Raw genomic sequence first — 20,516 nt, 5'->3', positions numbered from 1 at the left:
GTAACAGAAAACTTGACTCGTCAGACCAGGCCACCTTCTTCCATTATTCTATGTTCCAGTTCTAACGCTCACATACCCATTGTGGACATCATGGGCGGTGGAAAGGGGTCAGCATGGGCACTCTGACCGGTCTGTGGCTACGCAGCCCCACATGCAGCAAACTGCGATGCACTGTGTGTTCTGACAACTTTCTATTATAGCCGGTATTAACTTTAACAGCAGTTTGTACTGCAGCAGCTCTCCTGTGGGACCGTACCCCAGGGGCTAGCCTTCGCTGCCCATGTGCAATAGTGACCTTTAGGCGCCCATGACCCCGTCACCAGTTCACCAGTTGGCCATCCTTGGACCACTTTTGGTCTGGGAACACCTCATAAGACATGCTGTTTTGGAGACGCTCTAACCCAGTCGCCTAAATTTTATGCGTGTGTGTGTATATATACATTCTCTATACATATAAATTGTAAATGTGGTTATATTGGGTGTGGAGTCTTTCTGAGCGACCTCACTGTAAGTTGTTAATTCGGCAGCCACATCTGCCTGCATGTGGACGATGGCAGACAGGCTCTGTCCCCTCGTGAATCAGATGTCGGCGGCCATGCGGGCTGGCTCTCTCTGCAGGTGCACCTGATTACCTGCTTACTGGACCCTTTGTGTCCCGTGCCCTTGACAATGCCGTGCCAGTTTATGCAGCTGGTTAATGGTACAAAGGCAGAGTCTCACCTGGATCCCCTTGTGTTTACTTAACCCGGGTCCAATGTGCATAATTCCTGGGCTGAGAATAAAATTAATTCAACCAGGCCCCCCTGATGCGCAGTTCCTCCCTCCTGGGCTGTATCCATGTGAACTTTACCAGTACTCCCCTCAAGACAGACTTACACACTAAAACAGCCTACAGTCTTCTAAAACCTACAAGACTGTACAATGTTACTTTAGAGAAAAAGGCTGGTCAGCATATAAAGAATAATTATAGTGTGCTTGTCTTACTGAATACAAATATGAGCTACTCATACTTCTGTAGCAACTTAACACATACACTGTATGCTCCTTATCAAATTGTTGAAGCTTACATTTACCCATTCAGGCCAGTAAGGCTGCTTGCAAAATGCAAATTGTGTGTGAAGCAGACATTTTCCATATGTCTCCATGCCCTGAAATACAGAAGAAATGCATTTTTTTAATTTTAAGATATTCCCACAACAAAAAAGATTTTAAGTATCTGTGGACAGACTGAGAATGAGGCAATTGTTGGGATGACAGCTGTTTTGCTATTCAAATCTTGGGGGTCAGCTCCATCTGTAAATTACGCCTCTACATTTGGATGGCTGTTGTTCTCTCTCAATCCACAATACAGAGGATTTTATGCAAAATGTGTGTGACTGTGTGTGTGATCCAGGTATGCATTACATTGTAGGGGCCAAATGTCCACACAATTTGATAAACACCTGTTGTGTTGACATTGTGGGGACCATTTTTTCGGACCACACAAAGGGAAATTCAATTTTATAAAAATCAGTGACTGCAATCAAAAGTGCAAGCTGAATCCTTGGGTTCCTTTAAATCAGAGCTAGATAAGATTTTAACAACTCTGAGCTATTAGTTAAGTTCTCCCCAAGCGAGCTCGATGGGCCGAATGGCCTCCTCTCGTTTGTATAGTTCTTATGTTCTTAAAAAACTAAAAATGCCAGAAAAAATGTTTGATTACTTGTGGTTAAGGTTGGGATTATGGTTTTGAATTAGAAATAAATGGACAGTCCCCACAAAGATATGAGAACATGTCTGTGTGTGTGTGTATGCATGTGTGTGGTTGAATTTCAGTATCTATCAGTTCTCACTATGAAGTTAAAGATTATTTCAACTGCAAAGTTTTTGTCTTGCTGAAGTAACTTAGATTCATTGAAGCAATATTGGTTAAGAACCTTACTCACAGAAACAACATTTGTCCTTTCATCCCCGCAACCAGCCACCTACTGAATAAAATCATTAACTGCTACATCCTCTACTGCCTGAATCATCATTAGGATTTTTTTCTGCTTAGTGTTGTGTTCATATAATGTAGACCCACTGCCAAAGGGCTATAATTCAACACTCTCCCATCTAACCCCCCATAAACACACACACACACACACACACACAGACTTACACTGTCCATGTACTTGTCTGTATACCACTGGTCAGCTAATCACACTACCGCTGACTCAGGCCAAGAAACTGACTGCTGGTCTTACACTTCACCCCCTAAAGGTGATTTTGGGTAGTGCAGAGATGCTAACATGCACTCATCGTACCCCATTGATTGTGTCTATTTTCCCAGAATATGGTTCTATCTATGTAGTGAGTGCAACTCCTCAGTAGAAACACATTTTATATAGGGCAAAACAGCCAGGTAAAGATACTGCTATACTTTATGAATCCCACTTGTAAATGGATGAAATGTACACACAAAAGTAGAACTGGAGAAGGAAATTATTCTATATCGTGAGTCTAATTTTTATTTTACTTTATTATGTCTGTGAAACTGTGCTAAAAAATAATGTCTTTTAATTAATACTAAATCTTGTCCATCAGCTTTTTGAAATAGATGTTCTGTGGGGCAGATTCAGCAGCATTTACTGCCAGTCAGTCCCCTGTAATCGTTTTGTCATAGTGATTATTCAAAGCCCACAACACAGTTTGCTTTTATTGTTTCTCTGCAGCTGGATGGCAGTAAGTAGTTTTTACCCAGCCAATCCTATTCTTCCTCAGCTGATTAGATTCAGGGTTCAGGTGCAAGGCCTGTGATCTTAAAGAACCACCAGCTGTATTAAATTTCAGCTCAAGACCCTCGTGGACACTGACGATTAAAATATTCATTATATATGGAGGAGTTAAACACCCAAATAGCTTACATGGTCTGACACATACACAGTAATTACGCCCCTAAATTGTAGGGGGTGCTTCGGTTTTAAGGTGAGACTTCCAAAAGCCGTAATATTTCTCCTGCACTAATTGCCGCTTCCTGCTGCTCCACTCCCCGGTGTTTTTTGTGATTGACAGCTCCTTGGCCCCACCTCTGCACAGGCACTCTATAGAAAACAGGGCTATATATCGTTTCAGTGCATGCTAAATACTGGCATCATTCTGTCGGGCTACACCTATTTGTGTTACATTGTGTAGGTCAGCACTAACCTGGGTTGTTAACATGCCAGATGAGACCAAACCCAGAGGATACAGTACTTCCTTGAATAAAATCCTATAGGATCAGAAGGACTGTTTAAGGAAGTATTGAATCCGATAAACCTGAAAGCAGAATTAAGAACACTGATTTTTTTTTCAATTCATTTTCAGGAACGAAGGTATATTAAATACCTTTGAAAGGCAAAAAGAACATGCATAATAGTCCATTATAAAAACAATAATGTGTTCCAAAGTTAAACGAATGCTGGTATCGGGAGATATATGTTATTTTCCCTCAAACAGATTTATTAATCTGCAGGTAAGAACATCCAGGCAGGTGTGGGTAGATTTACTCTCTCTCTGAATACACACACACACACACACACACACACATGTAGGGTAAACATATCCTTATGGGGACCGCTCATTCATTTCAATGGGAAAAATGCTAACGCTAACTATGACAACCTTAACCCCTACCCTGCCCTAACCATAACCATAAGTAACCTAACAAAATACAAGAGTTTTGCATTTTTAGTTTTTTCATAGCAGTCACCGATTTTTATAAAATAGTTTTCCCTTATGGGGACCAGGAAACCGGTCCCCATAAGGGGAAAAAAACGGATATTTATCACGTTATGGGGACAGTATGTCCCCATAAGGATAGGTAAACCCGCTCGCACACATACACACGTCAGAGTCATATGTCTCCAGTAAATGGTTCATACATATTTTCATTGGGTTTTGAAAATCCCACCTTGCACACAAAGTGAATACAGCCCCCCACCACACACGCACACACACACACACACGCATACACACACACACACCCCACCATCTGTTGGCAGGGTGTTAGGCTGAGTGCTATAGGACCAGCTGGCATGCAATCATACTGCCACATTCCCCTTTCCTGAGTTTGGCAAAAAAAAATGTATGACTTAGGTGGGGGAAGGGATAGACGGAGGTGCTGGTGTCTTTGGGGGGGGGGGGTAAAGCAAAGTAACCCCCCACCCCCCAAGCCACCTCCACCAAGGCCTGAGGAGATGTTGGGGGCTTGGGGACAATCAGGGCTTGTGTCAAATGCCTTTATTACACACCCCCCACCTCAGGCCTAAATGTTGTAATCAAGCAGACAAAGGAACATGCAGATCCCCATCGCCGTGGCAACAACAGCTGCACCCCTGGCGGAGTCGGAATCCCTGTCGCCAGGGAGACAATGGACATGTGAAACCTCATCTTCGTCAGTATCATTTATTTATCGCATCCTCTCCCTGTCCCTTTTAAATTTAATACCAGCCTGATGAAGGTTAGCTTAATAAACGTGAGTGCTGACCCCACCTGTGAAACTGAATAGCAGGCTTGATTAGTGTGACAGCTGCATCCTGCCGGCCCTAGGTAGCAACACTGTGTTCCACCCCCCCCCCCCCCCCCAGCCTGTCCACAGATTTTCCATCACCGGCCATGTGATCAGGTACAAGCTCGGGTGGTCGCCGGCTAGCCCATTAGCGTAGCATCCACCACAGCAGACTTCAAGGCTTGGCTGTCCATTCTCAGAGTGTTTCCTAACAATGCCATGGGACATTTAATAATCACTGTTGTTAATGCATAGCAACAGCATCCACCTCTTATATAAGAGCAGCGCATATGAGTATATAGTAATTGGACAGATATGGAGCAATTGAAGACAAAGCATGACTTAGAATACATTTATTAATAAACAGTGCGCTGAAATCTTATACTTTCAATATACTTCAGCTGACCACACTAAATATTTTACATGCTTTAGATACACTAAAAAATAGATGATGTATAATGAAGTCCCCCAGTTAACATGAATGAGTCCTGCAACCCTATCACTGTGGCATACCATGATCAAAATGCAGGTGAACGTGGGCACCGAGAATGATTTCGGTCTTGATATACAGTATATGTTTGATTTCAGGAATGGCAGATATGTATCGTTATGCTGATAATGCTGGTTATTACTTATTGTTATATGCACTTATTTATTGATTGTACTTGGCTGACCTGAGAATCAATAATTATAGTAGTATTTTATAAATAACCAAACAAAATGTAAATGTATGTTTTCACTGTTATTACATCATGATTGTTATATTTTAAACATCATATATTCATGTACACAGTGTATTGGAAAGGAACCATCGAAAACTTTGTCTGGCTCATTTTGTTTGGAAAACACTACAAAATAAGGGTTGTGTTTATGTTCAATGGGGTTAAATTTCGTCCTATATTACAGGACGAATCTCCAGGATCCCATGATGGGCACCATCCCCCCCCCCCCCCCCCCCCATCAGCGGAGATGATGGCACGTCCAAAAAAGGGAACATGGCGGGTTGCATGCATTAGTGCTAAAATTAGCTTGTTAGCACTTCAAGGCCTCTTCCTGTCCGGCAGCTGTGAGGCCTGAGAAGAGGAAGAGACCCTCCCAGCCCCCTGTTTGAACAGTGCGCAGTGACTGGCAGCTGGCAGCCTACCCCATTATACACCCCACCTCCCCCACCCCACCGGGTTGCTCTGGATACTCCAGCCTGGTTAATTACAGCCAATGACTGCTCAGCACCAGGCAGACCCACCACACCTGCCCGGTCTTCTGCACTGGGACTATCCCAGCTGGGCTACATGGGTAGATGGACTGTACCTCTTGTATCTGGGATATAGTGGAGGTTGTTCAATCGGCAACACATACTGCCGATTGTGCTGCTGCTGGTTGTGTGTGTGTGTGTGTGTGTGTGTGGTCCAGGTATACATAACATTGTGGGGACCAAATGTGTTTGGAATGGGCCCTCAAGAGACCACGGCTAAGCAATCTCATTGGAGAAGCATGGTCAGGTCAATGGGGAGGGGATCATGAGCAGGTGGTCTGGGAGGGACATGGGGGGGGGGGTCTCATGTGGGGGTGAACTGGATCCTTCTGCTGTAGTTGGAAAAAACAGGCAACTGAGTGTAAAACCAGCTATCCGAGATATGCAGGGACCATAAACTAGAAATGACACAGGAAGAAGCAGGCTGGAGCTATCATGAGGTAGACTCCTTCATCCAAAGGAATATACATTTCTTTTTTCTTTTTGAGAAAGCAGGGTCACACAGACCCTGGAGCAATTGTAGGTTAAGGGCCCAACAGTGACATCACTCTGCTGAGCATGGGACTTGAATCAGTGATTGTCCTTTCACAGGCATTGGCATATTAACCCCCTGAGCCACACACCTCTCCCATGTCATGTTGCAACATGACGACAAGAATTCTCCCCAGTGTTTGTTTGCTTAGTTCACTTTTTTTTTTTTTTTTAACGTTTGTGGAGCACTGGCAATTTCTGTATATGTATTTAAGAAGATATGAGAATTATGAGCAAATCTTGGACAACATAGAGAAATTCTGCAAGCTGAATTTATTGAAATCAATTTAATAATGTTTCCCAGTATGTCCTATGTCAGATTCTCATGCTTGCATTTACACTCACACACACACACACACACATACGCACATTTCCTGATAGCATGAGGATAATTTGGGTGACCGGGTCAACAGCAGCTGCTAAGAATTCTAGGAAAAACCTGACACATTTCCATAGCTACATTCTATTCATAAGTACATGACACTTGTGGAAGACTGGAGTCACACCCGCAAGAGTCTGAAGCCACAGGCACAAGTAAAAGATTAAAGCACCTTCACAGAGAAAATCGGTAGCGAAGCTGAACATACTAAACCCAAGGAAGCTAATTGAATATGTAATAATTAGCTTTTCCAAAGTTTAAAATATCATTTTTAAGTAAACCCTTCAATTAATGGTATGGCAAGGTTACCCAAGGATAGAGATTCATGTGTTTACTTATTTATTTTTCCTTTGGAGAATTATATTCTATATTCTAAAGTTAGCACATAGCTACCAGTTCAAGAAGACATGCAGATAATTCTGTACCCTTGGTATCTGTGGGCTCGTGTCTCTTACCCATAATGCACTGGGTATTATTCCTGTGTCACTTGCTTAATGGCTGGATACTACTTTACACCCATAATGTACTGAAAAAATGTCCACTCCTACCTTTTAATGTTCTTCGGTATCATAGTATTCTGAGCACAAGTTAAAATATTTTATTTTTAACAGAATAACCAATAATTATATTATTAAAATTTATCACCATAGTAAAAATTCCGAATGTTATGAAAAAGGAAAAACAAAATGACCAATCATCGTTTTATTAAAATGTATCTCCATAGTAAAAACTCCCAGTATGATCAGAAAAAGACAACCATAGTGTTTTCTGAAAGCACTCCATTCAACACAGACCGTTTCATGGTTTGTGTTGAGCTGTTATCTCCAGAGACGATAACTGAAGATTTTTTTCAGATCTGAGTTTTCTGTTGTACCCTTGAGTCGTGAGTTACTTTACTAAAATCCCAAGCATCTTCAGTTTCCAACTGGATAAAGTGATACACTGAACAAAAACATAAATTGATGATTTTCTTTTATCCTACTTAGTTTGGGAACAGGGTAAACACAGGACTGGTCCTTACTAAGGGAAAAAACATGAGTGATGTTACAGAGAGACAATTACTGTCTGTTTTATAATTGTGTATGGATTATAAAACATGGATTAAGTTAATTATCAGCATTTTCTGTTCTTAATGACAATGTTTGTTACATGTATCTAATCTTTTTCTCATTTTATTAATTTTAATGAATTAAATTATTAAACTGTATTATGAAATCTTCCTTAAAAGTGAAACCTCTCTGACTCATCATCCTGTTTCTCATGAATCTTTGAGGCTGAGAAAAGGTAATAATAATCACTGGGTATTAATATGGACACAGAATGAAACAAAACTTGTTGTGTTACTAAATAAGGATTATTTGAGATGTAAACATGATGGCCCACAACGGGGTTTAGGATATTTGATCCAACTGTTCTTTAATTGTCACTACAATATAGACACACTCAGAAGAATCATATGACACATGGGCAACTGGGTCCATTGGACATATGCCTATAATTATGTTTAGACTGTGCCATATGAATATATTAAGGCTGCATGTTCAATTCATTGCTATAAAACCACAGTGTAGGCAGGAGTAATGTGCCCTACCCTAATGACTGTAATTAATCATAACATTAAAAAGCTTTAAATATTTCAAATGAGAGTAAAATACAAAATCTGTCCCACAGTACAACCGCCCCAGTGCTGCTTTGTGAATGAATACCCATAAGCCTTTGCCCTGAAGCCCACTGTGCACATGGGGCATCTTTGTGTTTCTGAGGATTACTGCCGGTCCATCCTGCCCCATCTAATTCCCATTCTCTCCAATAGAACCAGGGACAATTCCAGTGGGGGATGGGAAATGGAAGGATATGTCACGGTTACGGTGGAGCAACGTGAGGCAGGTGGGGAAGCCTGAAATGTTGTAATTATTATTTATTACACTATTACTGCGTTTACCTGGATGTTTTGCAGCCAAGTGCAAACCCTTTTACTACATAATGATGCTGCTAAGTATCAGTGCCGCGGTCTGGATGGGGTCCGCCAGGAACTTGGATCAGGTTAGGTGACTGTCATTAACTACCATGCAACCTGCTGCCCTAATGTATCCGAGACACTGACAAAGAGGGGGACACTGTGGGAGGGGTTCAGGGGGTGTTGTCTTCAGGATGGGGGGCACAAAACGTCAGGGGAGTGGTGTATGTGCTGTGGGGGAGGGGCGTGGTTTAAAGACAGCGGATTCTCAAAAGTGGGGGAGGGTACAGTGAGTGTATGTCTGTGTTTGGGGGGGGGACAAGCATAGTTGTAAGAGCAGGCAGGGTGTAGGGGGCAGGGTGGGGAACCAGCCTAGGGGCTTCCCACAGCACAAACAGGGCTGTTCCATTCAAAATTACGATAACACCTGCTTGTATCCTGTGTCCAGCTCACCTCCCTTTCAAAGCCGGGGACTGTACCGTCATCATCGCTTCTAATATCTTTTATTTTGCTCTCCACAGGAAAACACGTTCACTTTTTGATACACAGTAACAGTGTTTGACAAATTACAGTAATGCATCTACCTTACACGCTATTCTAAATACAGATGTAAGTACTGAAGCGGCCTTACCGAATCACAAAAATTGAAGGTAAAAAGTTATACATGAAAGCAGTTTTGTGCAATTCAGGAAACCATTACACAGAAAGATAAAATAATTGCATCAAGAAAACGGAAGATGTCACATTCTACTACAATTCCACTTTGACGTGGGTGAACGCGTTTGCAGGGCTAAATTTAGCATCGGGCGTCATTTAGCTTTGTTATAAGGCAGCATCACCGCAGGCGCGTACCCAGGCGTCACGAGCCAGTCGCTTTCGGTGCACGCGATGTCGCCAGATGGACAGGATTCGCGTGCATACCTGGGACGCAGAGGAAAGGACAAGAGGCCTTCAATGCGCGTAGCAATTGCCTTGCCCCCCGGCAATCTGTGCCACCGAGCGCACTGGCACAGCTGTCTGTGATATATTTAATGTAGAAAAACACCAAGGTGTTTTATCGTAATCTATGGAGGGCGCAGTAATAATTGGGGTTTCCAGATTTTATCACATATAATTATAGCGTGATAATGTGTTTATAAAATTCGAACTGGTACAATAGGCATTCTGCCCCGTCTCTTTAAGCGACCAATTTATGGATTTGACCGGTGATGAATCGATTACTTACCGGTTTTATTTGCTTATCCCCGAGACGCTAAAATGCTTTTTGTCCACGTACGTAGCCACATTAGTATATTTATTAGAGTTGGGTTGGGGGGCAATTATGATAATTGAGAAGGGGGGAACCCTCAGCCGTGGCAGGATACCACCCTCCAGCTTCACCTTCGCCTACCGTAGCAGGAACCCCAAAACCGCTGCGGTTTACTTACAAACAGGCAGAACGAAAAGACGATACACCTGCTTAATATTCAGGAGAGCATGACGCGACACTGCACCTCCTGAATAATGAATCCAATGACGTGTGCAATGCGGAGTTTTGCGGTCCTGGTTGCGGCGGCGTCCTGCATTCATAAACGGAAGGCGGAGTCGGGCATAAATCATGATGCGGCCGTGACGTACATTGGAGAGCTTTTTATCGTCTGCTGCAGCAGACAACCCGGCAGCGAGAGGAGGGGACGTACTCGGGCATTCGGAGCGAGCACGTTACCAGCACGGCCAAATTAAGCCAGAATTTAGAAAATAATTATTGGAAAAATCTACAAGCAGAGGTATTTAAATAAACAGGAAGTTAAAATTTCTAGAGATTCATTTGACCCCTCCCTCTCTTAGCACTATAAGTTGTGTAACATTTTTATTGTAGCCTACTCTTTTCGCATTGTTTACTGTCCATAAAGAAAATTTGAAAGAAAAAGAAAAAAAAAAACTGCATTTGCTACCTTACGTTTCCAACCTCTATTTTCACACAAATAAATGGGTGATTACGGGTTCGGTTTGTTACAGACAGCCAACATTGACAGCAGCTCTACGGTCTTTGGCGGAGGAGCCTTCAGGTCCTACGCGTCTCCCTCCCTTGCTTCGAGTGCCCGAGTCTCCCCCGTTTCTCCCAGCGGCTTCACGGTCTCCGGCAGCAGCTGCGCCTTCGCCGCGTCCTCGCCGTTTCCGTTCGCTGCTGCGCAACAGCGAAACATGCAGGATGAGCTGCTCTTTGGTGTGACGATCACGCAGCGGCAGCAGCAGCGGCACTCTCCGTCCACCGACGACGACGACAGCAGCAGCGACGGCACGACCCGTCACACCGGGGCGCAGCGATCCGGCCACGGCAGCGGTGTTAACAACAATCCCGATTACGGCAATCAGCTGGGTCAGCGGACGCGGACGGACTACGACCGGCTCAACCAGAACCAGCAACAGTTGCCCGATTTTAAGAGCGTGAATCCAGAGAAATTCGGCCAGACGCAGCAGATTTGTGACCTTCATCAGCAGCGCAAGAAGCATCAGCAAATCATTGGACAGCAGCCGCAGCAGGAGACGGAGTTCGGCACCGTGCAGCCGCCCCCACCCCAGGGAGAGGTCAGTGTCCCCGGACAGAAGCAGCATTATCCCGCTATAACCCAGCACCACCGAGCGTCTCCCGAGTCGGAACACAGCTCGAACGGGAGCCCCGGTCGGGTCGCCCCCTTATCAGCCGAGGACGTCGACGCCAATGTGTTGACCGCTGCGTCACCGTCGCCCTCTTCCGCGAATCCGAACAAGGTCAAGATCCAAATGGACTCCCCCACCGCCCACCTCATTAACAACGGCAATGGAAACGGCGCCGCTAGCATGCTGGCCGGCGGTCTCGGAGCCGGCTTCCCCAGCCTCCCGAACGCAGAAATGCAGAGTCCGCACCAGAATGCGGGCGGCTCCACATCCCCGACCTTACCCGGATTCGGAACCCCGTGGTCGGTCCAGACCAGCTCCCCGCCGCCGCCTGTCACTAGCTCCACCAACCCGAATCACGCAAACGCTATGAACCAGGTCTCCGGCACCGAACCCGACAACAGTTTCTACCCCGGGCTCCCTTCCTCCATCAACCCGGCGTTCTTCCAGAGTTTCTCGCCAGTTTCGCCTAATCCCTGTGCGGGGATTAACGTGCCGGGCTTCGGCAGCCCTTTCTCGCCCCAGATCAACGTCCCGCAGCCGCAGCAGAGCCGGCGGTCCCCGGTCAGTCCGCAGATGCACCAGCAACACCAGGGCGCCTATCTCCAGCATAGGAACAACTATAACCAGCACCAGGTGAGCGACGCTTTCAGGTTTACCGGACCGTGGGGATAAACGCGGATATAACCCATAATTAACTGCGATTGCAGAAACACTTAAAATCCCGGTTCGTTGTGTGAAAGCTGTGGAAAATTCGACCAGACCCATAAATATATATTTATATTGGATTTACTGCAAATAGGGAGGAGGTGGTAAGCAGGATAGACTGTTTATGAGACCAAGGCCACGACGACACTCAACTACACAATTCAGCGCTTAACCCCGCACACAAATCGGCCCATTGTAAACCCGGAGCTCGCCGAGGAATACCAATGAGGCGGCCTGTGTGAAGGGGGACACAGGTTCCGCTGGAGATGCGTGCGGTTCACATACGGGGAGGGGTCGCGTTTTATTCATTCGCCTATTGTGCCTGTATGATCTGGCCTGGATGCAGCACAATTTCTAGGGCTATAGCTCCATCTCCTACGCTTTCTCGTCACCCACCCCTCCTTCCCGTCCGGGCAAAGACGGTATCAGTATCAGCTGTCGGTGGCGTTAAAAAGCTTCTCACGTGATGTTCCTGAAATAATATGCCAACACCCCCCTCCTCGCACCCAGCCTACCCCACCCCCCAGGACTCAGCAAATCTGGTCGGGGAAAGCTAAAAATAGCACCGCGGCGATGCGTTTTAAAATGGAAGGAAGACGTCAGGAATACACTTGACAAGGCAGGGCCTCTTGAGCATGCAAATTTACTGACTGACATATTGCAATTAGAGTCTCCGTTCTCTTTCCGAGAGCAGATGCACTCCCACTGACGTGGTAATTATAAGGCTAGTGACCAAGTGCTTCTGAGACAGCACTTTTTAAGGGAATTTGGCTCTTTAGTGGTTAAAATTGCCAAATGGACAGCTATGGTAACAGGTACCGTGAAAATGGGCATATGATATATGGGAGCAATAATTCATCCATTGATCCATGCTTTGTAATAGTTTTGTCTTATTGTTCCATTGTGAAGCAGTAATTACAGAAATAACAATTGCAGTGTGTAATATAACATTAGCAGCAACAGTTTTATCAATAATGGTAATCAGCGTGATAATATAACAAATAATGTTCTAATATTATGTGTTTTTCTGTAATTTTTTATAACCAATGAGTCTGTAGCCTTATTGGTTAAGGTGCTTTTCTTCATAGCCATTAAACATTGACCGTGTGACTCGATGGATGGCAGTACGATGTACAAAGAGAGGTTGCGAGTGCGCAACATTCCACACCCCGCGGTCTTGGGTGTCCTCACTATGCCACGCTAACCCGCTAACCCCTCTTGGGTCGCCGTGAGCCACCCCATGGCGCAAGTAGCGCTTTGGAGGTCACAGCAGTGCATGCTGGGTACGGACGGCAGGCAGTGCTGGTGCCGCAGCAGTTGGCTGTATTGCCAGACTTGCGTTCTGATTGGTGCAGCGGTTGGGTTGCCATTCTGATTGGTGGAGGACTGGTCCTGCAGCACCTGACGTAACAGGGGGTGGAACCTATGATCAGCGTACCTATTACAAATTGGATGTGGGTGTGATCTTGTTTGGTTTTTCTTTTTTTTTTTAATCTCTACTGATCTCAAGGTTCCTGGGCTCTGCTTCAGCCAGATGTCCAGTTTTCTGATTCCTCATCAGGCTGTAAGTCACATTGTCGTCAGTGCCTTGCAGTTAACTGCCCACCAGACCTCACTCTTCTCAAACATGCCAGCAGTGCTGCTGCAGGCAGAGAGTGCGGTCGGGGCGAGCCATGCCAGGGGTGGCTGTAGGGTCAGAGGAGGCCAGGGAGCATGAAGCCGTGCAGCTCAGCAGGTTAGGATGCTGTGCCTGTGATGGGACGTCTGGTGGTTCAAATACAGTGATCTCACCAGTGGGCCCTTGAGCAAGGCTGTTAGTCCCTTTACATTGCTTTGGATGACAGCGCTTGCTAAATGAGCAAGATGTCAAAATGAAGGCTGAGGGTCATCGGCTGGACTTTAGTTCCTTGTCTTTCTGTACTGTCCTTGACTCAGATGGCTCTCTGCCCATGTCACCTCCCTGTGGTTAATGTCATTGGCAGGAGCTGATTCTGGGGCCCTAGAGAAAAAAAAACTCCATGGGGCTTTGCAACTGACAGTCCCCTGACATGGTGAAATTCATTACCATTATTCTAGCATGTCTAAATTAATAATTTCAGCAAAGTACATTTAATCAATATAAGTCCTTTATTTTCACTTGTGTGAAATGCACAACAAAATATGCACCAATCAATCGGCACAAGACCAGAAATAGCTGATTTTTTTGCCCTAATTGGCACCTAAAAATGGCCAATTTCGTGAGCCAACCAAGTTGTGTACCATTTACTGTGTTGCTTATGTCCCCCACTCCTCACCTTCCGTCCCCCCACTGATGTTGCATGATGGGTGAGGTAAAACACTTACGGGTAACGTGTGTTGCATGGAGATTCTTTACAGTATGGGACGGAGATGTTAAAGGGGCAGTTCACCTCAAAACTGAAAAAGGTATGTTTTAGAGGGGCCTTAGTGCTATCTATCCGAGTCTCTAAGCAAAGCCCTTGACCCCAGTTACTCCAGGGGCTGTCTGACTTTGATTTCTTTTAAAGCTTGGATTAAAGCTTCTGCTGAATAAATAAAATATCTATAAATTATTGCTTTGAAGTCCCTGCTAAGGAAATCAATTTCAATAAAGAAAGAACGAAAAGCAAAGAGTTGAATATGCAGGAAGGGAGGGAATAATGTTGCTGTTTTATGGAAACAGGCCTGTAGATGAAGAGGAAGTTGTTCCTTTTGGGGGGGGGGGGGCATTACAGAACTAGCTGTTCAGGTCAGAGGAGGCCATTGGACAGCTGAGCTCATTTTGGCAAAGACTTTCATGCTGAGAAATCTGTTTCTTTTGTTTGCTTTTACCTTTGGAGCTTATTGAAGTTTCGCAGTTTGCGCAGCAGTGCACTGGGCTGTGTTAACCTCGGCAGCCCCGACCCCGTGTTTGACCTTTGACTTCGAAGCAAGCCAAGTGGCCCGACTATCAGGCTTTTGTTTTCATCTTTTCATGGAGTTTTACTGCTTCCTCTCTGCTCTTCAGAAGGCACATGGGCCCCAAGGCGAAGAGAGCGGAGCCTGTAAAGCAGAGCACAGATTAGCCTGGTATCCCTTTCCAGCGATGAGCTTACTGACAGGAAACCCCCAACGATAACCCCTTAGAACAAAGTTGGCGTGAGCGACACCCCCTGCTGTCCCCTAAGCTGGAGGGCCTGCTGGCTGCTGATGCTGGGTAACTACAGGAGGTCTGTCTCCCGGCCGTGGTCCCAGGCAGCCTGCAGAGATGCGGGATAGTGATAGCATGCCTCTCTATACGAGGGGCTGTCAGTAAGCAGGCTCTCTCCTTCATTTAACCCTTGGTTTCTCTGCCTCTGCCTTTCACTCCCCCTTTTTTCTTTATTTCCAGCTGAACCCCTGTCCCCCATCTCTCTCTGTTCAATAAAATCTGCTTCATAAATGTGGCATACATTTAAGCAGCGTTGCCGAAGCATTGAAATTAATGCTTGGCACTAATAATACAGTAAAATCCAGTTATAACGGACTTCAAGGGACCTGGCAAAACAGTCCGTTATATCCAGAGTTGCTGTATGCCCAGAATACAACTACAGGACACCATTTACTCATGCCACACCCCAGCAGACACACTTGTATAGATTATTATATTATACATGTAGTAATCCAACTTTACCTGATCAGATGCGTGACTATTAATAATCCCGACTACGTATCTGCACTGGATATCTCCGGCACGCCAGGCACCTTGTAGGCGAGCTGCATGTCCGTTATAGCCGAACAAAACTACAGCTAAAAGCGGCCCTGGGGACCAGATTGTTTGTCCGTTGTCAGTGAAATTCTGTTATATGTGAGTCCGCTATATCCGATGCTTTTTCTGCAGGTTCTAAGGCGCACGACCAGGACCAGCGGACCTCGTCCGTTATAGACGATATTCCGTTATGAGCGAGTCCACTATAATGGGATTTTACTATAATAATAATTAATAATAATAAATAAAAGCATGAGCCTATTATTTGTGTGTGCCTCCCATTAACTTGTAAATGGCATAGCATAATACGTAATACGGATAAAAGTATCGGAACACACCTCTTAATCATTGAATTCAGGTGTTCTATTCAGACTCATTGCCACAGCTATGTAAAATCAAGCACCTATCCATACAGTCAGGTTTACAAACATTTGTGAAAGAACAGGTAATTCTGAAGAGCTCAGTGAATTGAAGCATGATACTACCATAATGTGCCATCTTTGCAGTAAGTCAGTTTGTGAAATTTCTTCCCTGCTAGATATTCCATGGTCAACTGTAAGTGGTATTACTGCACTGTGGAAGCATTTAGGATCAACAGAAATTCCACATAAAGTAACAGAGCAGGGTCGCTGAGTGCTGAGGCACATAGTGCGTAAAAGTTCCTAACACTCTGCTGACTCAGTAACTGCAGAATTCCAAACTTCCTCTGGCATTAACTGCAGCACAAAAACTGCACCAGGAGCTTCATTGAATGGGCTTCCATGGCCAAGCAGCTGCATGCAAGCCTCACATCAAGTGCGATGCCAAGCATCAGCTGGAGTGGTGTAAAGCAGTGGAAACGCGTTCTGCGGAGTGACGAATCACGCTTCTCTGTCTGGCAGTCTGATGGACAAGTCTGGGTTTGGCGGATGCCAGGAGAACTTTACCTGCCTGACTGCATTGTGGCAAGTGTAAAGTTTGGAGGAGGAGGGATGAAGGTTTTCTAAAGTTTGGGCTAGGCCCCTTAGTTCTAATGGTGGTAATTCCTAATCCTTCAGCTATCCAACCTTTTGGATAAACCTATGCTTCCAGCTTTGTAGGAACAGTTGGGGAAGGTCATTTTCTGTTTCAAATGACTGTGCCCCAGTGCACAAAGGTCCATAAAGTCATAGTTGGGGGAGTTTGGTGTGGAAGAACTTGACTGGCCTGCACAAGAGCCCTGACATCAACCCCATCAGACATCTTTAGGATGAATTAGAACGGAGATTGTGAACCAAGACCTTCACGTCCATCATCCGTGCCTGACCCAACAAATGCTCTTCTGGTTGAATGGGTAAAAATTCCCACAGACACACTCCGAAATCTTGTGGAAAGCCTTCCCAGAAGAGTGGCAGCGGTAATAGCTGCAAAAGGAGGATCCAACTCCATGTAGAATGGGGTGTCAAGTTCCTGTAGGTATAATGGGTAGGTGTTCCAATACTTTTATCCATATAATATAGCAGAAGGCTTTTCTATGGCACTGTGTGGCTCTGGGTTAGGGCGCCGTGCGTGAGTATGGAAGGCATTGTTTTTCTGAAGCTCCCTAGATTGCTCCCTAAACTGTATGACTGTGCTTTGTCAGTTGTACATCAGTGTGGATAAAAGCGTCTGCTGTTTTTATTGTGCTCTCCACCGACCCCCCCCTATGCCCCCATCCCCTATGCCCCCATCCTCTCTCAGCACCATCTAGCCGAAAGTGTCCAGCAATGAACTGGGCCGTAATAGGTTACAGGTTTAAGCTCCATCTTGACCAACAGACATATCCAACTGACTCTGCCTGTCTACAAATTAACTGACAGACTTTTGTTCCTTTCTTATAGTTTTTGCAGCACAGATTTGATAGTTGACATAATAAATGACTTTGCAAAATCATGTTCTATTTTCATTTTCTGTGTGGGCACACAATGTTTATGTTTTAATGTAACAAGGCAGACAGGAGTGTACAAAAGAAGAGACAGCCAGGGATGGACCCAGGCTCTGCCCTAAAGGACATAACAGCTCCATTCCTCGCTTTAATCTTGGACTGCAATAGTGACTTCTGTATTCAGCTGATGTTGCAGTGCATTCTGGGTAGAGTTAGAGGAAAAAGCGACTAGATGTGACCAGCTGCATTTAAATTGCTGTAGTAATACAATGCTGATATTTTACTTATTTTTGTGATGTACTACTGTACTTATAATTTTTTAAGTGTTTTTCATTAGTGTCACCCGTAATTCATTTATATTTTTGTTATTGGTTGGGTGCCTTAGCCAGCACTTCTTAATGAGGGGATTTTCAGCAGTTTCACTCTAATGGCCAGACACAACCTTGAGATCACTAGTCTTTTCTTGACTAGTGAAGTTATTGCAGACTCCCGCCTTCTGTTTAAATTAGCGCAAATGCATGGGGCAGGTGCTCTCACGGCTATATGAACGGCGTTTTACGACAAAATGAGTTGTCTTTCCAATGACGTCAATGTTTGGTTACACTCTGGACCCTGAATATCAGAGTTCTTAAGCGGAATACTTTCAATAAACCACCCAGCAGGTAAAATTATGTTGCATGCTAAATACCGATGAGTAAAATGTCACTGGCTGCCCCCACCTCAGATCCTGCTTTTCCTAAACACGAAATGCATGAGATGTGAACCAACAGCAAATTCTTAAAGCCTCTTGTGCCCATCCGTGGCTCAAAGCGAGTTGGCTGAGGTCTCAGCAGCCACACAGCACAACGCCTCCTTTGTCATCCGTTCGACTGGCTGACGCCTTTATCCAGGATCACCAACCATACGTCCTGGTATGCAAGACCCAATTAGACTCGGGTATCGGGTTTTTTTGTTGTGACTGGGAGCAGTGGGACCAGAGACTGGTTTTTGAGTGTTCCATCTGGGTTTTTTTTCCATGGTGCTGGGAGCTAGGCATTGTGTTATTTATTTTCTTGTTTCATTCTGTTCTGTTTCCTCAAACGGTGCTTTTTCTGAAGCCTAGCAGCTCATAGCTAAGCTAACCTGCAATGAAGCACTGCTTCACTTGAACTAGTTTTAAGTTCTCAAGAAGGAAGTGCTGGCATTATTGTTATGGTTCTCAGAGCAACTTGGTGGTTCTTAAAGCCTGGTTCTCTCGGTTACAGTTCTCGGGATGTCCGTGTGGCCAGCGAGTGACACCCACTGTCACAATTCCAGATCTGAGGATGATCATTATTGTACATGCAGCTCCTGTGTTCATTGTCTTTCACCTTCATCCAACTTGCTGATCATAATCATCTGACCAGCTTCACTGTATTGCAAACCTTGGGATTACCCAAAGATGCTGCTGGCTGTGTATTATTGGGGTTATTCTAAGCTCTGTCTGGTAGGGGGAATTATGTGTAATTGCCTCAAGTCTTACAGAAGTGATGTAAATATGGCATGGATTGGATTCCCTACAGGAGTTTTAACATAGCAACACTAGCCTGTTTGTGCAATTGCAGGTTTTACTTGGGTAATTCGCCTTGAAAACCCTTCGTCAGAAGTCTGGTTGCATTTTTGCTGTCAGCCCAATGAACCAGTGAGCTTTGGCCCCTCCTTGAGGAGTCCTTATTGATTCAGGCTTTTTTTTTTTCCTGAGATGTCTGAATCTGAACTGCGCTGGTTCAATGGGGCAGAAAGGGGGTATGGGGCTTTGGCACCGCTGTGGCTCTGGGGCCCCCATGTGTGAGACTGTCACTGGCCACTGTGTTCCCCGTTTCCTGGCTTGTTTCTGTCGTCGTGGGTTTCATGTCACTGGAAACAGTTGCAGGAGCCGGCGGTTGAACCAGATGCCTTGGGCAGATAACACACCATTGTGTGTCTCCCCCCCACCCCCACAGTCCCTTGTGTGCCTCCTCCTCTCAGACATAGCAAGCTTAGCTCCTAAAGATTTCCCCTGACCCCATTTCTTCTACATTTGACAAAGGCCTGTTTGCCAGTGCAGTAACGATCTTGTGTGTGGGAGTGGGCAAGTGGCCTCTTCTACTCTGTATCACCATTTGATACATCCTTGATCTACTTAGGCCAGTTTCATACTTGAGCACCTCTAATCTGCACTGGTACCATCCTAACCAACACCACTACACTCCCAAAACACATTGGAACAATTATTAGTTGCACCGGTGCACCCCTTTTTCATAATGGTATATCATATATCCCACAAAACTATTTCAAAAACTCTTGTCGACATCCTACACCTAGCTTGCCGCTGGCCAATAATGGTATGCTCCTTTCCCAAGATGGTACACCCTTATTCCATGGTGGAACACCCCATCACATTCGGCTAATGAACAACGGTAGACCTCTGTTCCCTAATGGTATGCTCCTATCCCACAAGAATTTACTCTTATCCAGAAGGGAAATGCTCCTCCTATCTCATGCAGCAGTAATTGCTGGACTTCAACGTGTATTTGGAGGGTGACTGAGAAACAATGTTAGCTGCAAAGCTCTAAATCCTCTTACTCTCTAATACACATGGACTCACAAATAGTATGCATTCACATTAACAATATACACTGACACAACCTAGATATTGGACTCCTCAGCCTCATTCTGGCTACCAGATCTGATTCATTTTGCAGAATTCCCATCTACCAACTTTTCCTGAAACTATTCATGATGTTCTGATGGCTAACAGATGGCTAATAGATGGTGCATATCGAGTGAAATCGGCCTTTCAATTATGATCTGTGGGTTTTCCAGCTCCCTCTTGCATTGATTTACCATTCTTACCTTTTCGCTTTTCCTCGGGGCTGCTGTTATCGATAAAACCCACATTTTCTGAGCCTCTACAGTGGCGATTCTTCTCTTTTATTTTA

General features: G+C 45.0%; 1 protein-coding gene and 1 long non-coding RNA gene across 6 annotated transcripts in view; one reads left to right on the top strand and one right to left on the bottom strand.

Annotated features, from left to right (window-relative positions):
* Positions 1-9,112: 9,112 nt before the first annotated feature.
* Positions 9,113-10,240, bottom strand: LOC111850173 (uncharacterized). The gene is made up of 2 exons (XR_002839726.2): positions 9,852-10,240; positions 9,113-9,547 (listed from the first exon to the last, which is right to left on the bottom strand). It is a non-coding gene; the product is annotated as an uncharacterized lncRNA (long non-coding RNA).
* A 2-nt stretch (positions 10,241-10,242) lies between these two features.
* Positions 10,243-20,516, top strand: part of cpeb2 (cytoplasmic polyadenylation element binding protein 2) — a 30,358-nt gene continuing 20,084 nt past the window's right edge. For 4 of the 5 annotated variants that reach the window (XM_023823789.2, XM_023823788.2, XM_023823787.2 and 1 more), the window contains exon 1: positions 10,279-11,899. In XM_023823789.2, coding sequence (XP_023679557.1) covers positions 10,595-11,899 — 1,305 coding nt within the window. In that variant the 5' untranslated portion in view covers positions 10,279-10,594. Of the gene's footprint in view, positions 11,900-20,516 lie in introns of all 5 variants that reach the window. The other variant, XM_023823790.2, reaches the window with a different exon arrangement.

This window comes from Paramormyrops kingsleyae, chromosome 1 (assembly GCF_048594095.1).
Source record: "Paramormyrops kingsleyae isolate MSU_618 chromosome 1, PKINGS_0.4, whole genome shotgun sequence".
NCBI classification, from domain to species: domain Eukaryota; kingdom Metazoa; phylum Chordata; class Actinopteri; order Osteoglossiformes; family Mormyridae; genus Paramormyrops; species Paramormyrops kingsleyae.
This window is presented reverse-complemented; position numbering and strand designations above follow the sequence as displayed.